Below are 20,421 nucleotides of genomic sequence, written 5' to 3'. Positions count from 1 at the left end.
TGTGGACAATTTACAAGTTAAGTTAAACCGAAATCATTTGTTTAACACTTGTTGAAATTTGTGGATAATTTACAAGTTAAGTTAAACCGAAATCATTGTTTAACACTTGTTGAAATTTATGGACAATTTACAAGTTAAGTTAAACCGAAATCATTTGTTTAACACTTGTTGAAATTTGTGGACAATTTACAAGTTGAAGTTAAGCCGAAGTCATTGTTTAACACTTGTTGAAATTTGTGGACAATTTACAAGTTGAAGTTAAACCAGTATGATGCTCAACACTTGTTAAAAGTTTACAAGTTAAGATTAAAACCAAGAAGTTTGTCTATCCGAGGCGTGTCACCCCGAAAAAGATTGTATAAAGAAGGAAGAGTATGTGAAAGACATACAGAATATTCTAAGTATAGAATCACACAAAAGCAGTCAAAAGAAGACAGTGGTACATGCAAAAGTTTTATTAGCATTCAACAAAGAGAAAGAACATCGGCCATACGGAGGGCTTACATTGTTTCAAAAATAAAGAAAAACAAAGTACAAAAGAAAAGGACATGGAAATTAAGACTCCTCAGCATCTGCAACAGACTCGGTTTGGACCTCGGAAGGCTGCTAAGAAGCCACCTCGACCGCCTTTTCTACCTCAAGCTCGGTATCAATTTCTTGCAAAGTTTCCTCAAGACTCTTCTCGGCAATGGTCACATCGGCTGATGTCTTCACGGAAGTTGCATCTTTGCGAACCTCCTCATCCTCCTCATCTTGAGTCAAGTCCAGGACTTGCTCATTCTGAGGAGGAGACTTGGCCCTAACAGCATCTTTGGACTTCCTTACCAAAACTTCCTCATCGGCCTCATCCTTAGAATCAGATTCATCACCAGACTGAACAGGAGTTGGAGTTGGGGCTGAAGGGAATGGAAGAGGAATGAGGTCGGCATTTCTGAAGGGCGAGTCCTCAGGGACATTAAGCTTCTTTAGAAGAGACATCCAACCAAGGGTGAAACCCTTGTTGCATGCCTGCTTCACTTGAAGTTCATAAGCCTCCGTGACATCGGCCATGCCTTGAACGTATGCCTTTTCGTCGGCGTCCTTAATTTCAGCCTCTTTGGCGGCCAAGGCTTCTTGAAGCTCTTTTTCTGCTTGGGCCATCTTCTCCTCGGCCTCTTTTCTTTGGGCCTCAAAGACCTTCCTGATGGCCTCGGCAGATTCAGCCTTTTCCTTGGCATCAGTTTGAGCTTTGATGGCGGCCTCAGCTTGGTCTTCCAGTTTCTTCATTTTTGACTGTAAACCTTTATTGGTCTTTTGAAGAGAAGAGAACTCCCTCTTCATCTCGGCCAACTTCTCCCTATTTTCAAAAGACTAAATTGAAAAGGAATGAGCATGCTGAATGGCCTGAAAGTTAACAAAACGAAAGTTATTAGAAAATTTCTAAGTATGAAAAAGAAGGAAAAAAGTGTCAGATGAAAGACACTTACTTGGACAGAACGCTGAAGCATCAAGGCATAGTTCTCGTACTCGCTGAACCCGGCGTTTCGCTCCAGATCGCCTGGTAGAAGCAGAGCAGTACTAAGCGCAATGCCGACATTGATATCCTCGGCGCTATCATTGGCCATGACTGGCTTATCTTCCAAGGTTATTTCAGGGGCCCAAGGGGCAGCAGGCCTCTTAGACCCCGAAGTCGTTGCAGAAGATGATCTCGGCTTCTTCGATTTTGGCAATTCGGATGGTTGGACCTCAGAGCACCTCTTCCCAGCAGAGGGTTGAGATTTGTCACTCTTAGCCAACTTGGATATTGGCAAAGCATCCTCAGACTCAACTTGAGTAACTTTAGCCTTTGGCTGAGCTTTTTTTATTCTTTTCGGCTTCGGTGGAGGAAGGGTTTGAGTTGGTTGTGCATCAACATCAGAAGGGATGGTGGCCAACAAATCTTTTGCAATTGGTTTTGGGCGACCCATCTCGGCAGTAGAAACTGTTCGGCGTCGACGGCGACGTTGGGATATTGGAATCAAGTATGGAGCTGAAGTTGACGGTTGCTCGGCTGGATCAGAGGTTGACCCATTGGTCTGTCCGAGATGTGGATGCGGTCTGTGGCGTTGTGGTAGAGGGTGGAGAAAGGCTTTTCTTCTTCCTCCTAAGAACGTCGGGCAAAGCTGACTTGTACGTTGGAATAAAATTAAGAAGCAGAGGCGCCGTTCGTTTATGAACTGGCAGGTCCAAGAGTCTCTTCAAATCCTTGCTGGGGACGAAGGATTGACAAAAGTTCTTTGGTGGCTTAGGAATAGCTACAAGAAAAGCAAACACTAAGGGTGTGTTTGGTAACGTTTACGTTTTCAGTTTATATTTACAAAAATTTTATAAACTGGTTTTTGTTTATTTTTTGTTTATTTTTTGAAAAACATAAACTACAAACGCGTTTGGTAATTGACAAAATGTTTAAAAAAAATTTAAAATATAAAAAAGAGTGAGAAATGACGAGTGGTGGCAAGTGGCGGCGGAAGACGGTGGTGGAAAGTGGTGACAATGGGTGGTGGGTAGATGGCGGTGGGTGGTGGCAGTGGGTGACGGTGGTGGTGGTGGTGGTGGGCGGGCGGGTGGGTGGATGGGTGATGGTGGCGGGTGGTAGCGGTGGTGGTGGTGGTGGCGGGTAGTGGGTAGTGGTGGCAGGTGGGTGGTGGTGGCGGGTGGTGGTGATGGTGAGTGAATGGGTGACGGTGGCGGGTGGTGGATGGTAGCGAGTGGGTGGTGGTGGCAAGTGGGTGGTGGTAGGTGGTGGCGGGTGGTGATGATGGGTGGGTGGGTGGGTGACGGTCGCGGGTGGTGGATGGTAGTGGCAGGTGGGTGACGGATGGCGGATGGCGGGTGGTAGTGGGTGGTGATGGTGGATGGGTGGGTGACGGTGGTGGTGGTGGTGGCGGCGGGTGGTGGATGGTGGCGGGTGGTGGCAAGTGTGTGGTGACAAGTGGGTGGCGGATGGCGGGTGGTGGTGGGTGGTGGCGGGTAAGTGGCGGATGGTGGGTGAGTGGGTGGGTGACGGTGGCAGGTGGTAGGTGGTAACGAGTGGGTAGTGGTGGTGGTGGTGGCGGGTGGTGGTGGCAGATGGATGGGTAGTGGGTGATGGTGGTGGTGGTGGTGGTAGTGGGTGGTGGGTGGTGGTGGCGGGTGAGTGGCAGGTGACTGGTGGTGGTGGGTGGCTGGTGGTGGTGGTGGTAGGTGCGTGGTGAGTGGTGGTGGCAAGTAGGTGGAGGTGGCAGGCGGTGGATGGTAATGGCAAGTGGTGGGTGGTGGCGGGTGGATGGCAGGTAGGTGGTGGGTAGTGGTGGTGGTGGTGGTGGTGGTGGTGGTGGGGGTGAGTGGTGGGTGGTGGTGACGGAAGACGGTGGTGGAAAATGGTAGCGGGTGGTGGCTAGTGTTGGGTGGTAAAAAAAAAAAAAAAACTGAAAACTCAAAATGGAAACACATTTTTTGTGTTTTCATTTTTTGGCCAAATTTATAAACTGAGACCACTGATTTATAAATCAAAAATTTTACCAAACAAGTTTTTATTTGAGTTTTTAAAATTTTTGTAAATATAAACAGAAAACTGAAAACGTAAGTGTTACCAAACGGCACCTAAGAAATAGATAAAGTACGCAAGACTTTAAAAAAAAATATAGGTATGAATGCAGGGCTCTTACCATTACCCTCTACAAAGACTGATGGAAGGAGAGGGAAGAGATGGAGGTCTTCATCTGGAGCGAACTCCCAGTTCCCCGAAGTAATGAAATAATCATCCCCAGCTCCCTTGTTGGAGTCAGGGAGGTCGGCGACAATTTTGTATTCAGTGGACCTCGGCTTGAGGTAGTAAACGTAGTCGGTGTCTTTTTTGAGGCCACACATAGTGTAGTAATACTGGATATCGACTAATGTGATCCTAGCGTTCTCTTGTTTTGCTAAGGCTATGATACCATTGATGGTTCGATAGGAGTTGATGGAAAGTTGCATTGGGTTCAACTTATAATAATGAAGTATTTCACGAAAAAGGATGTTGAGTGGGAACCGAAGTCCACACTCAATGAAGGCTACCACAGGGAAGGGCATGGAATGATCAGTAGGCATGATGGAGTCATTATCCCCAGCCAACCTCAGATGGACGTCGGCTGGGATTTCAAACTCTTGTCTAAAGAATTCCAGTTTAGATGGGGTGTTTACTCTATGTTTCCACATGCCCATGATGTCGGCTTAAGTGGAGATATCAGATTTCAGGAAGAAGTATTTTTGGAAGGTTTAAAGGACCTCGGCTAAAAACCTAAAAGTACACTTTGATAAAGGTTTGTATGGATCTAAAGGAAGTTCGTTTCAGTTTTTTCCTAAATTATGGGTTCTACAGACAAATCCCAAAACCTAAGTCTATGGAATCGAAGACTGAAGGCACGAATCTGGAAAAGACACAAAAAACAGAAACAAGAACGGAGTTTCAGAATCAAGAACAGAGATGGTCTATCAAGAGCATAAAGAATACAAGAAGTATAGGGCCAGGATCAGTGGCAAAAATACAGGGAAGTGGTGAAACAGTGCGTGTGTTCAAGATATGGGCAAGGGCCAAATCATGGAATAAACGCATTCAGATTCACAAATTGAACATTCGAATGAAGTAGTAATAACAACAAGTTCCAGAAAAACAAATTAAGAAACTGGAATAAGAAGGAATAAGTGTATTACCAGAGGAAGAACGAAGCTGGTGTTGAGTATTTCCGAGGACAGAAGACGGCGGCGGACGGGAGAATCAGCACAAACTTAGTCGAAAAAAATGAACGACGATGGTTGCAGAGCTTTGGAAAGCTTGAGCAATGGAGGATTTCGAAGGGTAAAACAAGAAAGAGAGAGAAAAAGCTTCAGACGAGAAAGAGTAAAGTGAAAAGATAAGGGAAAGAAAAAGTTTTGATTAAACTTGAAACGGCGGCAAAAAGGAAATCAATGACTCTAGAAAAACGAATCCGTCAGGCGGCGCATACAAGCACAAAAACGATCTACAGGCGCGTCCGGAATACGATCCAGTAAGAAGAAGACGCGTGGCTGAAACAGTTGAGTTGTTTGTGCACGACAGCTCACAAACAAAGAAGGGCACTTAGAAGTCTTGATCTTTAAAGAAGGCATGTCAGCCTTTAAATGATGATCTCGGCTAGAGCTGTTACGTCGACAAACTGAAAGGAAGCACAGATATAGGTTCCATCACCTCAGAATGCCGAGGTAATAGAATCTAGGGGGCAGTTGTGGGGATATATTTTCTGAGTACCAACATGTGGCTAAGGTGACGCCGACGTGTCAGTTGAGGTGCCACGTGTCCAGATCATGACGCCGAGGTGATCTTGGTTAAGCCGAGGTTATCTCCGAAGATATCGAAGTCCGAGAAAAGCGGATAAGAGACAAGAGTCCTAGAATAAAGAAGAGACTTAGCCAAGATAAGGATAAAGCTCTTAGAGAGTTTATCTTTATCTCTGAAGGAGTCTAAAGTAAGTACTGAACATGAATCCATAGAAGTTAGACTTCTATTGAGATTAGGATTGAGGTAACTATAAAAGAGAGGCACCCCGTGGGTCTAAGGTACGCAATTTTATGCTTTTGATACTCAAGCTTGTGAGTTTAGCACTTGATTTATCTTTGAGAGATATACTGACTTCATCGTCGGAGTGTCCCCGGGTGGACGAACCACTGCCGGAATCTTCTCTTTCTGTTGCAGGTCAGCCAGGTGCGATCTATTCTGCCGGTGCTCTCCAGCTGGTTACTAAGCGGGTAGTGTGGTCAGAAAATCACTCACACAGTATGTATGTAGATTTAATTGTAAGATGAGGTGTCCCAAAATTAATGATATATTTTGTAGTAATTTTATTTGATGTTATTATTGTAATAAAAAAAAGCTAAAAATTAGAGGTTCAGAATAATTTATGAGGTCCTAGCACTGTTATTATTATTAATCAATAAATTAATATATATTTTTTTCTCATCTCTCCTCTTACATTCTATATATTAATAAAAAAAAATTACAAATCATCTCAAAAATTATTTTCAAAATCCATAACTAAATAAATTTTTTCTTTTCAAATCAGGATTTAAAAATTCAAAATACAATTTCAAATTTAAATCATAATTTTAAAACTAAAACAAACTAACTTAATTTTTTTTTTCTTCCATAAACCATATTTTGAAAAAAAAAAAAAAAAAACTGATTTAAAAATTCAAAATACAATTTCAAATTTAAATCATAATTTTAAGAATAATGCTTGGGACCCCCTTTTGGGGGTCACCCCCTCACCCCCTTTTGCCACGTGGCAGGGGGTGATTGGAGGAGCGGGAAAAAAAAGAAAAAGAAAAAGAAAAGGTAACCAATGAGAGAGAGAGAGGGGGTCAAAGGGGGTGGGGAAAAAAGGGAGATGAATCATTACTCTAATTTTAAAACTAAAACAAACGAACTTAATTTTTTTTTTTTCTTCCATAAACCATATTTTGAAAAAAAAAAAAAAAAAAAAAAAAAAAAAAAACTGCAAAAACAACAGGAAATTTGCAAGGAAGGAAGAAAGAAGGAAAGGGGCGTTTTGAGTTAGCAGCAGCAGCGTAGTCCACAAAAATCTATCCTAAATTCCACTCTCTTCTATGGCTCCGGTTGCTCCCAGATCTGGCGACGCCATTTTTGCCAATGTTGAGCGCGTGGTACCATAACTCTCTCTCTCTCTCTCTCTGTTTGTTTCCCGGGAATTATACGAAAATGAAAATAAACGATATTCTTTCCGGTCCATTTGTATTTTTTAACATGGCCGTTCTCGAATTTTTCTTTCTTGCTATTTTCCTAGGAAACGAATCCGCCATATGTATCTATTTGAAAACGTTGACTAGGTCATGTCAAATTTGATTGATTACAGAACGCCGAGCTCTTCACCCTAACCTATGGAGCCATCGTGCGTCAACTCCTTACGGATCTGGAGGAGGTTGAGGAAGTCAACAAACAGCTTGATCAAATGTATATATATCTCTCTCTCTATATATATATTTATATAAACCACTATTGACATTCCTGTTAGAATTTTTAGTTGATTTTGTTTGTTTGAAGATCGTTTGAATAATAGTTTGATAATGTGCAATTGGATGCCTAATTCTTTTGCAGGGGTTATAATATTGGAATTCGATTAATTGATGAGTTCTTGGCAAAATCCAATGTCTCCAGATGCGTTGACTTCAAGGAAACAGCTGAAGTAATCGCAAAGGTCCATTATTATCCCCCATTGTTGTTTCCTACCCAATAATATATATATATATATATAATTGTTACTACTGTTGTCTGCTTTAATATTGACATGGTAGATTAGTTAGAAATGGGAAACAGTATATCACTTTTGCTTCTAAATTGTGAAACAGAGTCCATTGTATACACTAGTTTTAGGTTTTCTGTTAGCTCTTTAAATCAGAAAAAACTTTTTAAAAAAATAAAATAAAATCGTACAATGGTAATCTACGTGTTTCTGTTAAGTAGGTAGAAGAGCGAGGTGGCAATGACTAATTTACCTTTCAGAATGTGGCCTTGTAGTTTGTGCTCTCTAGTTTAGGTTTGGTTTTGTGTTGTGAGATGCTGTTTTGTTTGGATTAGTCTCTTGGGCTGTGAGGGTTTCATCTTCTTTTCTAGGCTAGGTCTTTTGGATTGCTTACCCTTGAGGGTTTTGCCGGTTCACCTTCATGGGAAGTGTTTTCAGTTTCATTTATGTATTTTATTTTGGGTAATAGACCCTTTCTTACCAAAAAGGGGTGAGTGGATAATAGGAATTTTGTAGTTCTTTTGAAAAGGATTCAATATGAAGATTCTGCTGTGTGGAGATGTGAGAAAGCATGGTGATTAATAAAAGAGGAGTCAGAGACAACTTGAGATGGTTACCTTGAGGATTGAACTAAATAAGTAAAGATAAATTTGTTATAAAGATACTAGATAAATAGAAAAAATAAAAAGATGTTATGATATACTTCAGACTTGTCATATCATTTCATCTTACCGTCATAGTATTTTTGGTGTCTATCTTCAAATATTTGGTTTTTTCATTCATTAGCTAGCAATACTTGCAAACAGGTTGGTTTCAAAATGTTCTTGGGGGTCACTGCATCAGTGACCAATGTGGATGCTGATGGAACCTGTTGCAGTCTTATTTTGGAGGATAACCCACTAGTAGACTTTGTTGAGCTTCCTGATACATGCCAAGGTCTATATTATTGCAACATCTTAAGTGGAATTATTAGAGGAGCACTGGAGATGGTAAGCTTTTCCCTTGTATCAAACTATTTCAGATCTCCCATTTCTAGTTTCTTTATGTTATGACATTTTTTTCTTTTGCTTTGGATGATTGACCTGATTTTAGTTTTCTGCACATTGCATCTTTTGAATTTTGCATTTTTTTATGTGAAATATTTATAAATTTTCTTACGGCGCAGTGGCTTGTGCTAGGATAGGATTCCTATGTACTTGCGGCAGTGACTACATCGCCTGTGATGAAGTTGCTTAACTCACTACAGGAACATGATTGCTCAAACATGACTTAGGAAAACCATATGTCCCGTCTTTGACTACAATATTATTACATATAATGAAATGTCAATGGAGGGCAGGAATAACATGATTGTTATCTATTTTTCTTTTTTCATGGTATTAAAGGCATTGTCATCTTTTATCTGTAAGAAGCACCATTTCACGCCTTGCTTCCTCGAACTGCCTTATTTTCTTTTAATGCATGTCTTTTTTTCTTTTTTCATGGTATTAAAGGCATTGTCATCTTTTATCTGTAAGAAGCACCATTTCACGCCTTGCTTCCTCGAACTGCCTTATTTTCTTTTAATGCATGTCTTTTGTCATTTTGAAATTTAATTGTTATTAAAATTAATTCTTAAGGATTCCATCATTCCCTGTAGTTTTTGCAATTCTGGTTTCTAGAAATCTTGTCTAGTCCTGTTTCTATTTCCCAGAAGACAACATTTTGACTATGATATTGGTTTTTTTGTGAAATTGTCAAGGGATGGAAGATAAAAATTGATTGCTTTGAGAGTGCTTGAGCTCTTTAGAATGTTTTCTTTCATATTAAGACATCTCAAATGCTCATTGCACAAATTACCAATGACGATGTCAAAAACAGGTATAAGAAGGGAAGACAATTTCATGTTGTGGACATCTCAGAGAAAACAATAGAATGAGAGAGAGCTAGGACCATGAAAGGAAGCATAAATAACAAAAATAAAAGAAAAAGGAGAAGAAAGAAAAAATAAATAAAGACCAAAAAAGGGCAGATATAATGAAGGGAAGCGGAAATACTTTTAATTACACAAACGATGTTAATAAAATTGAATCTAAAAAGAAAGGGCATCGAGGCCTTCTGCTATCTTTGGTGAGTATTGCATGTCCAATGCTCGATTGGGTCAAGAACGGATCATTGCTCTTTATAAAGATGCTCAGTACTGATTTTGTTCCCCATGCTCAGGTGTCAATGAAAACTGAAGTCACGTGGCTCCGTGATATGCTTAGAGGGGATGATGCATTTGAGTTGCAGGTCAAACTTTTGAAGCTAGTTCCTGAGGAGTATCCATACAAAGATGATGAGTAAACATGCTAGGCTACGCAGACTCTCATATATTGTATATAAAATTTATGGTTTTCATGTCATCCCTATTACCTCTAACAACAGATTTTCATCTGCTGTTTTTATTTTAGAATTTACAATTGCTTTATCTTAAAACTCTTATGGGAATTTTGATTAGATTTTGGAGATTTCACATCTGTTTTTTGTAATTTCTGAAAATACTTAACAGGAAGTGCATCCTGTCGAAAGTTATTTCTTGGAAACTTTCACCAATTTTTATTATATGCTCAGACTCAGAGCATGAATTTAGAATTTGTGGAAGCCACAGCATTTGATAGCTTATTCTATGCATAAACTGAAATTGTTATGATGAACTTTCTTATTCTTCCATGTGTTATGTCAACTGGAGGTTCAAGCCCAAGTGGTTACAATAATATTTCCTTTTTATACATTATCCTGAATGCCATTGTTGATTGATAATGTAAAGCAACACTAACAAATACAAGTTTTGTATAGTGGTCTCTAGTCATGGCCTGCTGTATTTTTGAATATGAGCCTGATAATAGAAACTCATCTTTATTTTACCCCCTATTTTGATATATGCCCGACACTCCAAAAATCATCTAGCAGGTCTAGAACATTATGTGTTCATTTTCTCATCCAATAATAATTTATATTTTGTCCAGCCGGCCTTTATTTTAGGGCCATATATCTAGTCCGCTGGCTTAACTCACTCGGGTGTGTCATCCATGCATGTACCCCTTTTTTTTTTTTTTGGAGAAACAACAAAACAAAGATATATTAAGTTGAAAAGTTGTTTACAGAACGAGCTAGAGTATTAGTGACTATATTTATATGAATTCTTGAAAATAAATTAATATTCATGGACACTTGGACAAGGGGGTGTGATGTGTTTGATGCTTTTTATCTGGTACTTCTTATATATTTGTATTTAACATTATTATTATATAAATTTATTATTGTACAATTACTATAAAAAAAAATTATAATGTCTTTTTGAGACTGTTTGTTATGTATAATACCATTTCATCTTACATAATATATTAAAAATAAAAAATAAAAGATAAATGATAAAAATAAAAGATAAATGATAATGTTTTCTTGAGTTCGTGTACTCTTAAATTTGATATTTGTAAAGTTTGACCTCTAACCCGAATCCATGTAAACACAAGGCAAGAATACTGGTAGGCTTCAAAGTTGTAGTCAAACCTCATAAAACCTAAATGAATACAATGAAGGATAGCCACAATAGCAGGTACCCCAAGCAGCAACTTGAGCAAAGGTAAAAAAGACTGATCAGATTAAGAAGAGAGAAAATTTGGAAAATAATACACTTACACACAGAATCATCATACAAATATAGATGGTGCTGCGTCGTGTCAAAGTTTCAGCAAAAAATTATCATACTTTATTCATACAGATACAAGTCGCTAGCAAAGCTTCAAAAAGTGGTCATTAGCCCAAAATTGAACTTGCTAATGCTACCCCAATTGGTGGTTGGCGTCTCTCTCTCTCTCTCTCCCCACATGAGCACAGTCGAGCACGACTCAGCCAATAACCTTAATAGACTCTACAATTCAACCAATCAATAATGGTTTCCACGATCATTTCTCGTTCGGGTTCAAATAGTAGATCATGCAAGCATCCTTGAAGCAGTTTGATGGTTTTGTCAGTTGAGGAGGCTTCTTCATATAGTTTTTTAGAAGCCTCCGGGTCAGTAATCGTGTCAGTGGTACCATGGAGAACTAGAAATGGCACTTTCAATCTTCTCAGATTCTGCTGCAAGTATGTCGTGATTCGGAGAATCTCATAACCAGTCCTTATCCTGATGGATCCGGTATAAACCAGTGGATCCGAATACTTTGCCACCAGTGCTTCTGGATCCCGACAAACCACCATTCCCTGCTTGTTTGCAGCTCTTAATTGCAATCTTGGAAACAACCAGGAGAAAACTGGGGCAAGTACCTGCATCATGCCATCATTCATCAAGGACGTGATTAGGAGAGATATTCAAGTAAGGGTCGTCATTTGGCCTCAAGGCTCAAAGTACAACCTACACCTGCCTGGCCCAAGCCCGTACCCTAAGCATTTTGAGCTTGCCTGAATAATGCTTGGATTGGAGCTGGGCTGGGCTGGGCCTACGTGTTGAGGCCGAACTTGTGAGAGATAGTTTGCTGGTCTGGCCTCGGAGCTTGGTAGAAAATATAAAAGTATAAGAAAAAATATGAAAGAAATAAATAAAAGCCTGAAGGATGTCCCAATCTTGCCCTATTGGGCTAGACCCATGGCCTGTCCGCTAGCCCACTTGATGCAAGCCCATTTGGACAAGCCTTAGGCCTAAAGTTTTTGCCCCGGCTTGGCCTAACCGGAACAAGCTTGCTGGGCTTAACCCACAGGCAGGCTTGGGCCCCAATTTTGTGGGCTGGTCCGGCCCAGCCTGATGCCGACTCTCATATTCAAGACTACTTAGTTTTTTGGATTCATAATTTCAAAAGCCATAACAAATGATAAGGAAAATGGGAAATATGATTAAAAGAAAAAATAAAAAGTTACTCTTACTGTAAAAATTGGATGGGATGGTTGAACTCCTACTGCAGGGGAAGTGAGCACAACACCAGCAATGCAGGCTTCAATATTTGGGTCCAGTACTGCCTACAATTATTTATGTGAAACAATACAAACTTAAAACATTCCTAGACTCACAAGCTTATATATATATATATATATCAATATCAAAAATCAACAAACATGTCAAACCAACCTCACCTTAAGGATTATGGCTCCACCAGTGGAATGCCCAAAGCAAAAACATGGAAGTCCAGGATTTTCAGCTACAACTTTTCCAATAAATGATTTCTACGTGCACGAAAGCAGACGAATTAATGATACATCCCATTTTAAATGTAATCTTATATATGCATCTTTTAAAGGGAGTCTCAACGCATACCATGTCCGCAACAGCTTCATCAAGAGAGTGAACATATGCATGCAGCCCATCACTTCCACCGTGTCCTAAAACAAGATGAGTTTGAATCAATTATTGAAAATATTGAAGTACATAAACAGAATAACACGTGAGAAAGAGAACAATAAGAAGAAGAAACTAGAACTGAGATTTGCTCAAGCAAATAACCCAGTCAATGATGTCCTATATTTCAACACACCCCCTCCCCGAAAAAAAAAAAAAAAATGAAAGAACTGAACAAAGCCAAGAGAAAAGAAAAGGTTAATGTTCATCATGCACGCGCACACGTGCGCACGCAAGAGCAAATTGAACACCACATATCAATTTCAAAAACTGCACTAAAAAGGGGGTTAAATGATGAAGAAACTGATATGCCATTTAGCTTATTCTATGAGCATAGTAACTATCATGGAAAGTATAGTTCTCTGATTATGTTTTAATTCAAATATGAATTGTCAGCCCTTCTATGACCTAATTTACAGAGACCATGTGAGCTTACTTAACCACAAGCCTTTTTCCAGTGGCCAGCGTTAGAATTAACCTATAAACAAGTTCGGTCTAAAATTTTGACAGCATATAAAAAATTCAACTCCATAAAGAATCAATAGAATGCTTTAATTTGGCATGAAGCAGGGGGGAAAAAAGTTTATAGAAAAGCACACTAGCACTAGATTTATGTTACTGCACTCTCTCAAGGCTTCAAATTTCCTTAACTAGCATGCCTCAAATGCAAAGACTCAAATAATAAGCTTACTTAATAACTGGAGCTTCACAATTTACTTTTTCGCACCAATGGCATCCAAATTGGTTTACACTCATCCCTGCAACATCCAAATATAGATATGCATAGTTGAAGAATCGTGTTCTCTAGACTTCAAAACATAAATTAAGAATAATAAGGCTACTTCTTTTGAATGATTACCAAAAGGATGCATGGAAAGAGTGGATGCTATGTTTGAAAAAGAGGAAAAATGAGCTTGAAACTTCATGCTCGTTACTCCTGACAGATCAAGTATTTCAGCCTCAGAAAATAACATGGGGGTGTTTGGCAAGTTGGGTTTGGGCTTTTTTTTGGCTAAAATCTACAAAAAATAGCCAATAAGACAAAATATCACATCAAACCCATAATCATTTCACTTTTTCTCTCACAAACATCACATCCAACTACAAAATAATCCCACCCTCTTCCCAAACACAACTAAAATAGTCAACTTCCCAAACGAGGGTCATAGCATTTATACCATTGAACACTAATCATTTTAGTTTTTGTGCCCTAGTGTGGAATTTGACAATTCTATCCAAGAGGAAACACTGTTCTGAAATAGAAGATGATGAATGCGTGCACAACTAATAATATTATTCCCACTGGCCTTTACTAACTGTGTTTTTTTTTATCACCACCTACTCCGATACTCGTGATTGGTTTCTAATTTAGTATTATAATCATTAAGAAAATAGCAAAGATGGATGATGTCTCACTTACCATTTACCTGGTGATATAAAATGATGAAAAATAGTGGACTTGTCTTACCTCAACATGTTAGCTAAAGCAAGTGCACCAGGTATGCAGGGAACAAATACTCTCAAATTCAATGGCTAGAAGAAATGTTCAAGATCCTAACTCAAGAGACAGAGGTCTTGAGTTTGAGAAATTACCCTTAAGACCATCCTAAGGGATTTATCTCAATGATTACCTGGTGTATATGGGACGGGTAAAATGTACTGTTCATTCCTAGGAGTCAGGAAGGTGGAAAGAGAAAACCTCTCTCTCTCAAAATTATTTTTTCTTCAGTAATATGATCTCTCTTAATATCTATTTACAAGAAAGAATTGAACCACCCAAAATTATTGTGGTTGCACTTGCACACAAACAACGTCAAAAAACGTGAAGAGTGTTTTATCTTTTCTGGTCCTTAAGATTCAAAAGTCTGCTGCTGCTCCTTTATGCTGGGAGAATAGGGAAGCCATTGACCACACATTTCAAACTTAATTCTCACAACATTCATGCCGAACTTGAAAACAAAGGTTCATTAATTCCATTAAAACAGAAAAGAAGGGAATTAAACAATTTCCAAATACAGGCATCATCAAGTAATGACTTGAAACGATTTGTGGCATGCCACAAGGTAATGAGATTATGAATGAGATTGCAGTCATCGTGAAACTGATGCACACAATTTAGGCTCACTCACTAATATCTTATGACAGATTCACCAGCTCCAAGGAGTATCAGAGGGGGACTATTCAATCCTTGCGGAAGGAAAATAAAAATCCATCAAACTCAAAGTTGAATCATCTGTCAAATGTTTTCCCACAGCTAGAAGTTGCTAGCTGCAGGTGTGAAACCAAGGAATACTGACAACTAAGGCCCCGTTCAATTGTCAGGAAAAGAAAGTAAACTATAGGAAAATCACCTTTTCCATAACTTTTTCCATGTTCAGTTAGCAAGAAAGTTATCTTTAACTTTCCCACTAGGATAAGTTTTCCCTCAAAACATGTCCCGCAAAAACACAAGATTTTGCAGGAGTCTCAGCAATACACTTTTCTTTTCCCGACAAATGAATACACATGGAAAACAAATTTCATATTCCCTCGCTTCACTACACTTTTCCTGGGAACAACTTTCTCACACAAAATTCCTGACAACTGAATGAAGCCTAAAAGAAAACCTCAGGAAAACAAAAGAGGTGGACTATCTGGTAAGAATGAAAAACAATTGCAAAATCATGATCTATATCATATTTTTGGCAAAGGCACTTAAAGGTCAACAACAGTCTGCCAAGTGAAATGATTTTGAGCTTACCAGTCCAATCCATTGCGTAGACCTTGAATCCATTTGCATTCAGCTCCTTTGCGAACTCACCATACCTGTCACTGTTATAAAAGTTGCATATGTCTTAACCAATGATACAAGTTACAGAACCAACTAAAGTTCATTATATATCCAAGAGGAAAGGAAGATTACACACCCGTGTTCATTCAGGCCGTGCAAAACAACCACAAGTCCCCTGCACAGGACAGATTGATTATCGTCATCAACTTTTTTAATCTAGTGGTTCAAACAGTAAAGTGCAGTAAATATCAAGGCCTGTACAAAACAAAAAACGTCCGTTCAAGCTTTACAAGAAATAATTTATAGATACTTTATTTTCATGCATTCCATACTTGCAAGATACCACTGTGAATGATGAACTAACCCATTTACTTAATAATCCAATTCTGTTATTATTTTTATGTTTCTATTTTCTTTTCGTAAGTAGATGACCCAACTCATTTAAATTGTTACAAAATAAAAAGAAGAAATAAACTGTTACAAAATGGAAAAAGAAACATATTTGGTACTGAATTAAAAATATGCTTTACAGAAAAGTGATTTTTCTTAAAAACAGCCCACTTTCCAACATTGTTAGAAATTAGTTTTCAGGTTTTCATTTTGACTTATTAATTAATAAACAAAAAATAAATAAAGAGTGACACGTCCCCCAAATTTTGGTTTATCAGGAATTTGAAGTGAGACAGGTTAGGCGATGTCATGAGAAGCTTAGGCTTAGTTGCAGCATCTTTGTTCATAACAAAAACTAACCATTCACTTGATCTAAGCATAATCCATTTGAACAGTGGCCTAAGTTCCCACCCCGGTTGGTTACCTCTCCTATCTTATTTGTACAATTCAAGTCAAAAGATAATTCACCAAGCTGCTAACCCTACATCTTTAAATTCTGAAACCTCTTACACCAAAGCATGACAAAATCTAGGGTTGCATTGTAATAAGTATCAGAGTAAATGGCTTTAGGGCATGGATCATCTGTCCCGCTCTTTATACTATTGTCTGTCTCATACTCTTTTAACCACTTATTTTGATGATATGACAATATGTAAGGGATATGAGACAGATGATCCAAATTATGTACTCTTTGTCTTCAGTGTTATTAATTAATTTCAGAAAACATAATATGCTGGAATCTAAATTTTGGAAATGGATAATCCAAAATATAGAATCATGGACCATACTTTCAAATTTCAAATTTCCTCAAAGATGTTTATGAATAGTTCTTTCATCTTCTTCCTAGCAAGAGGCCATATAATGATTGTTAAAAGCCATACTTTTGGTATCCCCACAAGTCAGATTCTTTTTTTCATAACACTGACTAGCTAAAATTGTGTGCCAACTGAAGAGACTGACAACAACAAAACTAAAGCACTTCCAACATTATCACATTGCAAGAGTAAGAAGCTTTCTCTCTCTCTCTCTTAGTGGCATGAAATCAAAGAGCAGGGTAACAAAACAAAGAAGTCATTTTCATCAAAGAGATACTTGGGTCGTGGAATCCTTGGGCTGCAGACCTGGTACAGGGAATTACACCAGTGATAAAAAGCATACAACAATAATATTCTATTTAGATATGATTGAGAGAATCATATAAATATTATATAGTTTTTAATGGTAGGCCACAAACAAAACAGATGGTGCTGAAGTTGATGTGTGAGAACATCAATTACTATTACTATGAAGCCTCATTGAACTGTAGCATTCAAATTTACAGTCTCCATGAAAACAAGAAGAATAAGCAGGTGGATTTTCTGGCCATTCCTATTACCAGACTGAACGGATTGAAATGTCCCAGCAATGCCATTACCAAATCAGTATACAACAAATGCATATGCATTTGATATGAACGTTTCTGAAGCTTTGTCACACTTATTTATTTTATTTTATTATTTGGTAAGAATGCCCATAAATTGTTAACTTCTCACACTTTTTTTTCAAAACAATAATTTGGTTAATTTTAAACTCTGCATATCGTAAATAACTACTAAATGGTTTTTTAAATTCAACCCATCTTTCTCACTCGTCAAACAGCACAAAAATTTAGATGTAAAATTGGAAACGCATTGGGTTTACAACCACCACTAGCATATATCTAAACCAAATCAAAATAAACTAAACCTATTAATCCCATTCATACTAAAACTAGTATGAATGAATATAACTAAATCATTAAACAAAGAAAAAAATTCAACAGACCCACAAAATAAAAACATCAAATTTTTGTTGAAAAATCCAAACCCAATTCCATCAAGTATGATTATCTCAGCCATGAGATCATCAACAAGAAGCTTCATCACGAAGCAATGAAACCAGAAGCTTGCAGATTGATCAACAAGTCGGAAGTAACTCCATGGAAGCTTCATGGAAGCTCCATGGTCAAAATCTTAACAAAGAAGAAAATGAGAAAAATGTGAGAATAGAGTTGGAAATAGCTCACCACCATCAGGTATTCACACCTGAGGATTTGCCTATAAATAGATTACATTAGTTGTTGTATTTAAGTCAATTCAATGAGATAGAAAAATAAGAGATACTATATGTGTCTACAATAATTCAAGAAATAAAATAGTTTGTTCTTCCATTCTCAAAGGATCCCATTCCCATATCTCACCAAGTGAAATTTAATTTTTCCATCAATTTTAATCCTTGTAACAGAAATTGAAAGATACAAAACTCTCAAGAAATTGCACTGAGAAATTGAAACAAGAATAAAATAAAGCAAAATTCAGCTAATTTGAAAGAAAAATATTAGTACTCTACCTGATTTGTTTAGAAACAAGGGTCCACGATTGAGTAAACATGGTCTCCCCTCTGGATGTAACGAACAGAGAAAATTCCCTAAGCGAGTTTTCATGATTGGCCTGCATCACCCTCCGAATCGCGAGCGCTCTCCTGGCAGCCACGTCCTGGTCGACCACGGAGCTGCTCTTCCACGGAACATTGGGCGGCACTCGCAGCAGCACCGGCGGCAACTTCCTCTGATCCTGTTTGTCATCCTGCAACAATGCAGCGGTTGAAACGGAACGCTTTCGACCACGGAATGGTAAGAGGAAGAGCATGACGATCGCATTGATCAGAATTAACAAACTATTCACAACTCGCATCGAAAACAACGCATTCACTCGTCCGCTAGCTCCCGATGTAAGCATTACAGCCGCTACTGCTGCTGAATCGCCTTTTTCCATCGTTCTTCTTTGATTGATTCCCTTTGATTGATTCCCAAAATCCAATTGTCTATTTCGATTTTCTCACAAAATTATTCAATTCAATTTACGAAATTCACAAATAGCAATGGAGGAGCTTGTTGAATTCAATTCGATTGCATGTAATGGCTGGCTGGTAGAGAGAGAGATAGTTTTTGAATGAATTAGCGGAGGATTGACGCAATTTCTTCTTCCAAACTTTTTTTTCCTTTTTTCTCTCTTCTGTGATTTTCCTATCCTTTCTCTCGCTCTCGCTCTCTCCGCGAAGAAAATTGGAACACGTGTCAAATTTGTTGGGTTGAGATTCATTTTCCAAATATGCGGCTACCCGTTTATTGCTCCTTTCCTTTTCTTTTTCTTTTTTTTTTTATGTTGTTTAAGGTGGTCAATTCACAACCTCTTTTATGATTACACGTGTCATGTCGTAATAGGCAATTCAACGACTTCTTTACTATTCTGTTAACACGTGTAAAGGATGATTTATGGATTTATGGATTTATGATAGACAAAAGGCTTGTTTTGATAACATTATTAAAATCAGTTTTTTTATTTTTTTAGTTTTTTTTATTTATTATCATATCTCTTCTTTATTTTTTTTAACTTTTTTAAAAAATAAATAAATTAATTTAAAACTTTTAATTTACTTCTTAAAACAAGTCAAAGATCCCCTTCATACTTAAAAAATCAAACAATCAACAAATTTTTAACTTATAAAAAAAGAATTTATAAAACTGGCTTCAGATTAAGGTATATTCTTACGAATTTTCGACTCATGAAAAAAGAATCTACATTTAGGTGAAGTTATTCCATAGGTCTAAAATTTCATTTAATCAGCATTCTCCGCCAATGGAAACAATACATGGAGCCTAGAGGACAAAGTCCCTCGCTAATATATAGAGTAATTTTAGAAACTTTGTTAGTAATTATCACACTCTTTAAAGTTTCATTAATTGAGTACATTACATTAGTATGATGATGTAGTATACCCGATTTATTGAATAATTTTTTCACATTTAGAAATGAGATATCTTTCCTTTGAGTTTTTTGCCTTACAAATTTATAAAATGGCTTCTCTTAGAATTTTTTTGATTTTGGAGTATCTCCATTCAAACTTTTTAAAATTTTGTGTGCCAAATTTCTTTAAAGGCTTAGGTAGCAAATTGGTGTATATCAGTTTAACATAGAAACTATTCATCTAATATGTCAAATCTATTATTTTATTATTTTTAAAAATAAAATTATTTTATTGAGTAGACTCAACATCTAACATCAATATGAAACATAAAAAATTTGGCATGTTAAGTTCATGCCAAATGTCAAACTTAACATTTAACATATTGGGTGGACTTTATTCTTTACGTTAAAATTAAAATATTGGGCCCTTTTGTGAAACTAGCTAAAAGTTAGTTTTTAACTTTTAATTCATTTTAGTCACATCATTACTCACATTTTTTACATATAAAAAATTAAAAAAAAAAATCAACTTCTCAAATAATCCCATTGTTGTGTCACATAAGAATTGACAATTCAATTTGAGTTGCTCTCAGCCTTCAAAATTTTGAAAATGGGCCTGAGGTTAAGGCATTGATACTGTCTCGGCCCAGGCCCAGGCCCACATATAAATTGATCGCAGCGAGCCAACTTTACACCTATTGGCTTTAATATTGAGACAAATTCCTGACCGTGAAATGTCAGCGGAGGTCCACGTGAATATGTCTCTTAATTTAGGTTTGGTTTAGGATGTGAGTTATTTTTTAAAATTTTAATTATTTTAGTTTAGATTAAAAAGTTTGTAATAGGTTTTGTTATCCAAAAGACAATTTAAGAGGG

The 20,421-nt window shown here is 37.6% G+C and overlaps 2 protein-coding genes across 2 annotated transcripts; one reads left to right on the top strand and one right to left on the bottom strand.

Annotated features, from left to right (window-relative positions):
- Positions 1-6,448: 6,448 nt before the first annotated feature.
- On the top strand, positions 6,449-9,914 carry LOC114280803 (uncharacterized). The gene is made up of 5 exons (XM_028223188.2): positions 6,449-6,675; positions 6,885-6,982; positions 7,127-7,226; positions 8,078-8,260; positions 9,474-9,914. Exons 1-5 carry the CDS (start codon positions 6,619-6,621, stop codon positions 9,594-9,596), a joined length of 561 nt encoding a protein of 186 aa, XP_028078989.2. The 5' UTR covers positions 6,449-6,618; the 3' UTR covers positions 9,597-9,914.
- Positions 9,915-10,876: 962 nt separating this feature from the next.
- On the bottom strand, positions 10,877-19,111 carry LOC114280802 (uncharacterized). The gene is made up of 7 exons (XM_028223187.2): positions 18,149-19,111; positions 15,528-15,566; positions 15,362-15,432; positions 12,541-12,605; positions 12,360-12,449; positions 12,153-12,245; positions 10,877-11,558 (listed from the first exon to the last, which is right to left on the bottom strand). Exons 1-7 carry the CDS (start codon positions 18,571-18,573, stop codon positions 11,154-11,156), a joined length of 1,188 nt encoding a protein of 395 aa, XP_028078988.2. The 5' UTR covers positions 18,574-19,111; the 3' UTR covers positions 10,877-11,153.
- Between the last annotated feature and the right edge of the window lie 1,310 nt (positions 19,112-20,421).

The sequence above is a fragment of the Camellia sinensis genome, unplaced genomic scaffold, assembly GCF_055761805.1.
Source record: "Camellia sinensis isolate YWXY unplaced genomic scaffold, ASM5576180v1 Unanchor13, whole genome shotgun sequence".
NCBI classification, from domain to species: Eukaryota; Viridiplantae; Streptophyta; class Magnoliopsida; order Ericales; family Theaceae; genus Camellia; species Camellia sinensis.
The sequence above is the reverse complement of the archived record's forward strand: the minus strand, read 5'-3'. Positions and strand labels throughout refer to the sequence as shown.

Excerpts from the sequence above, each read along its gene's own strand:
- LOC114280802 (XM_028223187.2), bottom strand. The coding sequence starts at position 18,573 with ATGGAAAAAGGCGATTCAGCAGCAGTAGCGGCTGTAATGCTTACATCG. Across the intron at positions 15,433-15,527 it reads CACGGCCTGAATGAACACGG|TGACAGGTATGGTGAGTTCG; the intron begins GTGTGTAATCTT and ends CTTTTATAACAG. Across the intron at positions 12,246-12,359 it reads GTGGAGCCATAATCCTTAAG|GCAGTACTGGACCCAAATAT; the intron begins GTGAGGTTGGTT and ends AAATAATTGTAG.
- LOC114280803 (XM_028223188.2), top strand. The coding sequence starts at position 6,619 with ATGGCTCCGGTTGCTCCCAGATCTGGCGACGCCATTTTTGCCAATGTT. Across the intron at positions 6,676-6,884 it reads TTGCCAATGTTGAGCGCGTG|AACGCCGAGCTCTTCACCCT; the intron begins GTACCATAACTC and ends GATTGATTACAG. Across the intron at positions 8,261-9,473 it reads TTAGAGGAGCACTGGAGATG|GTGTCAATGAAAACTGAAGT; the intron begins GTAAGCTTTTCC and ends CCCCATGCTCAG.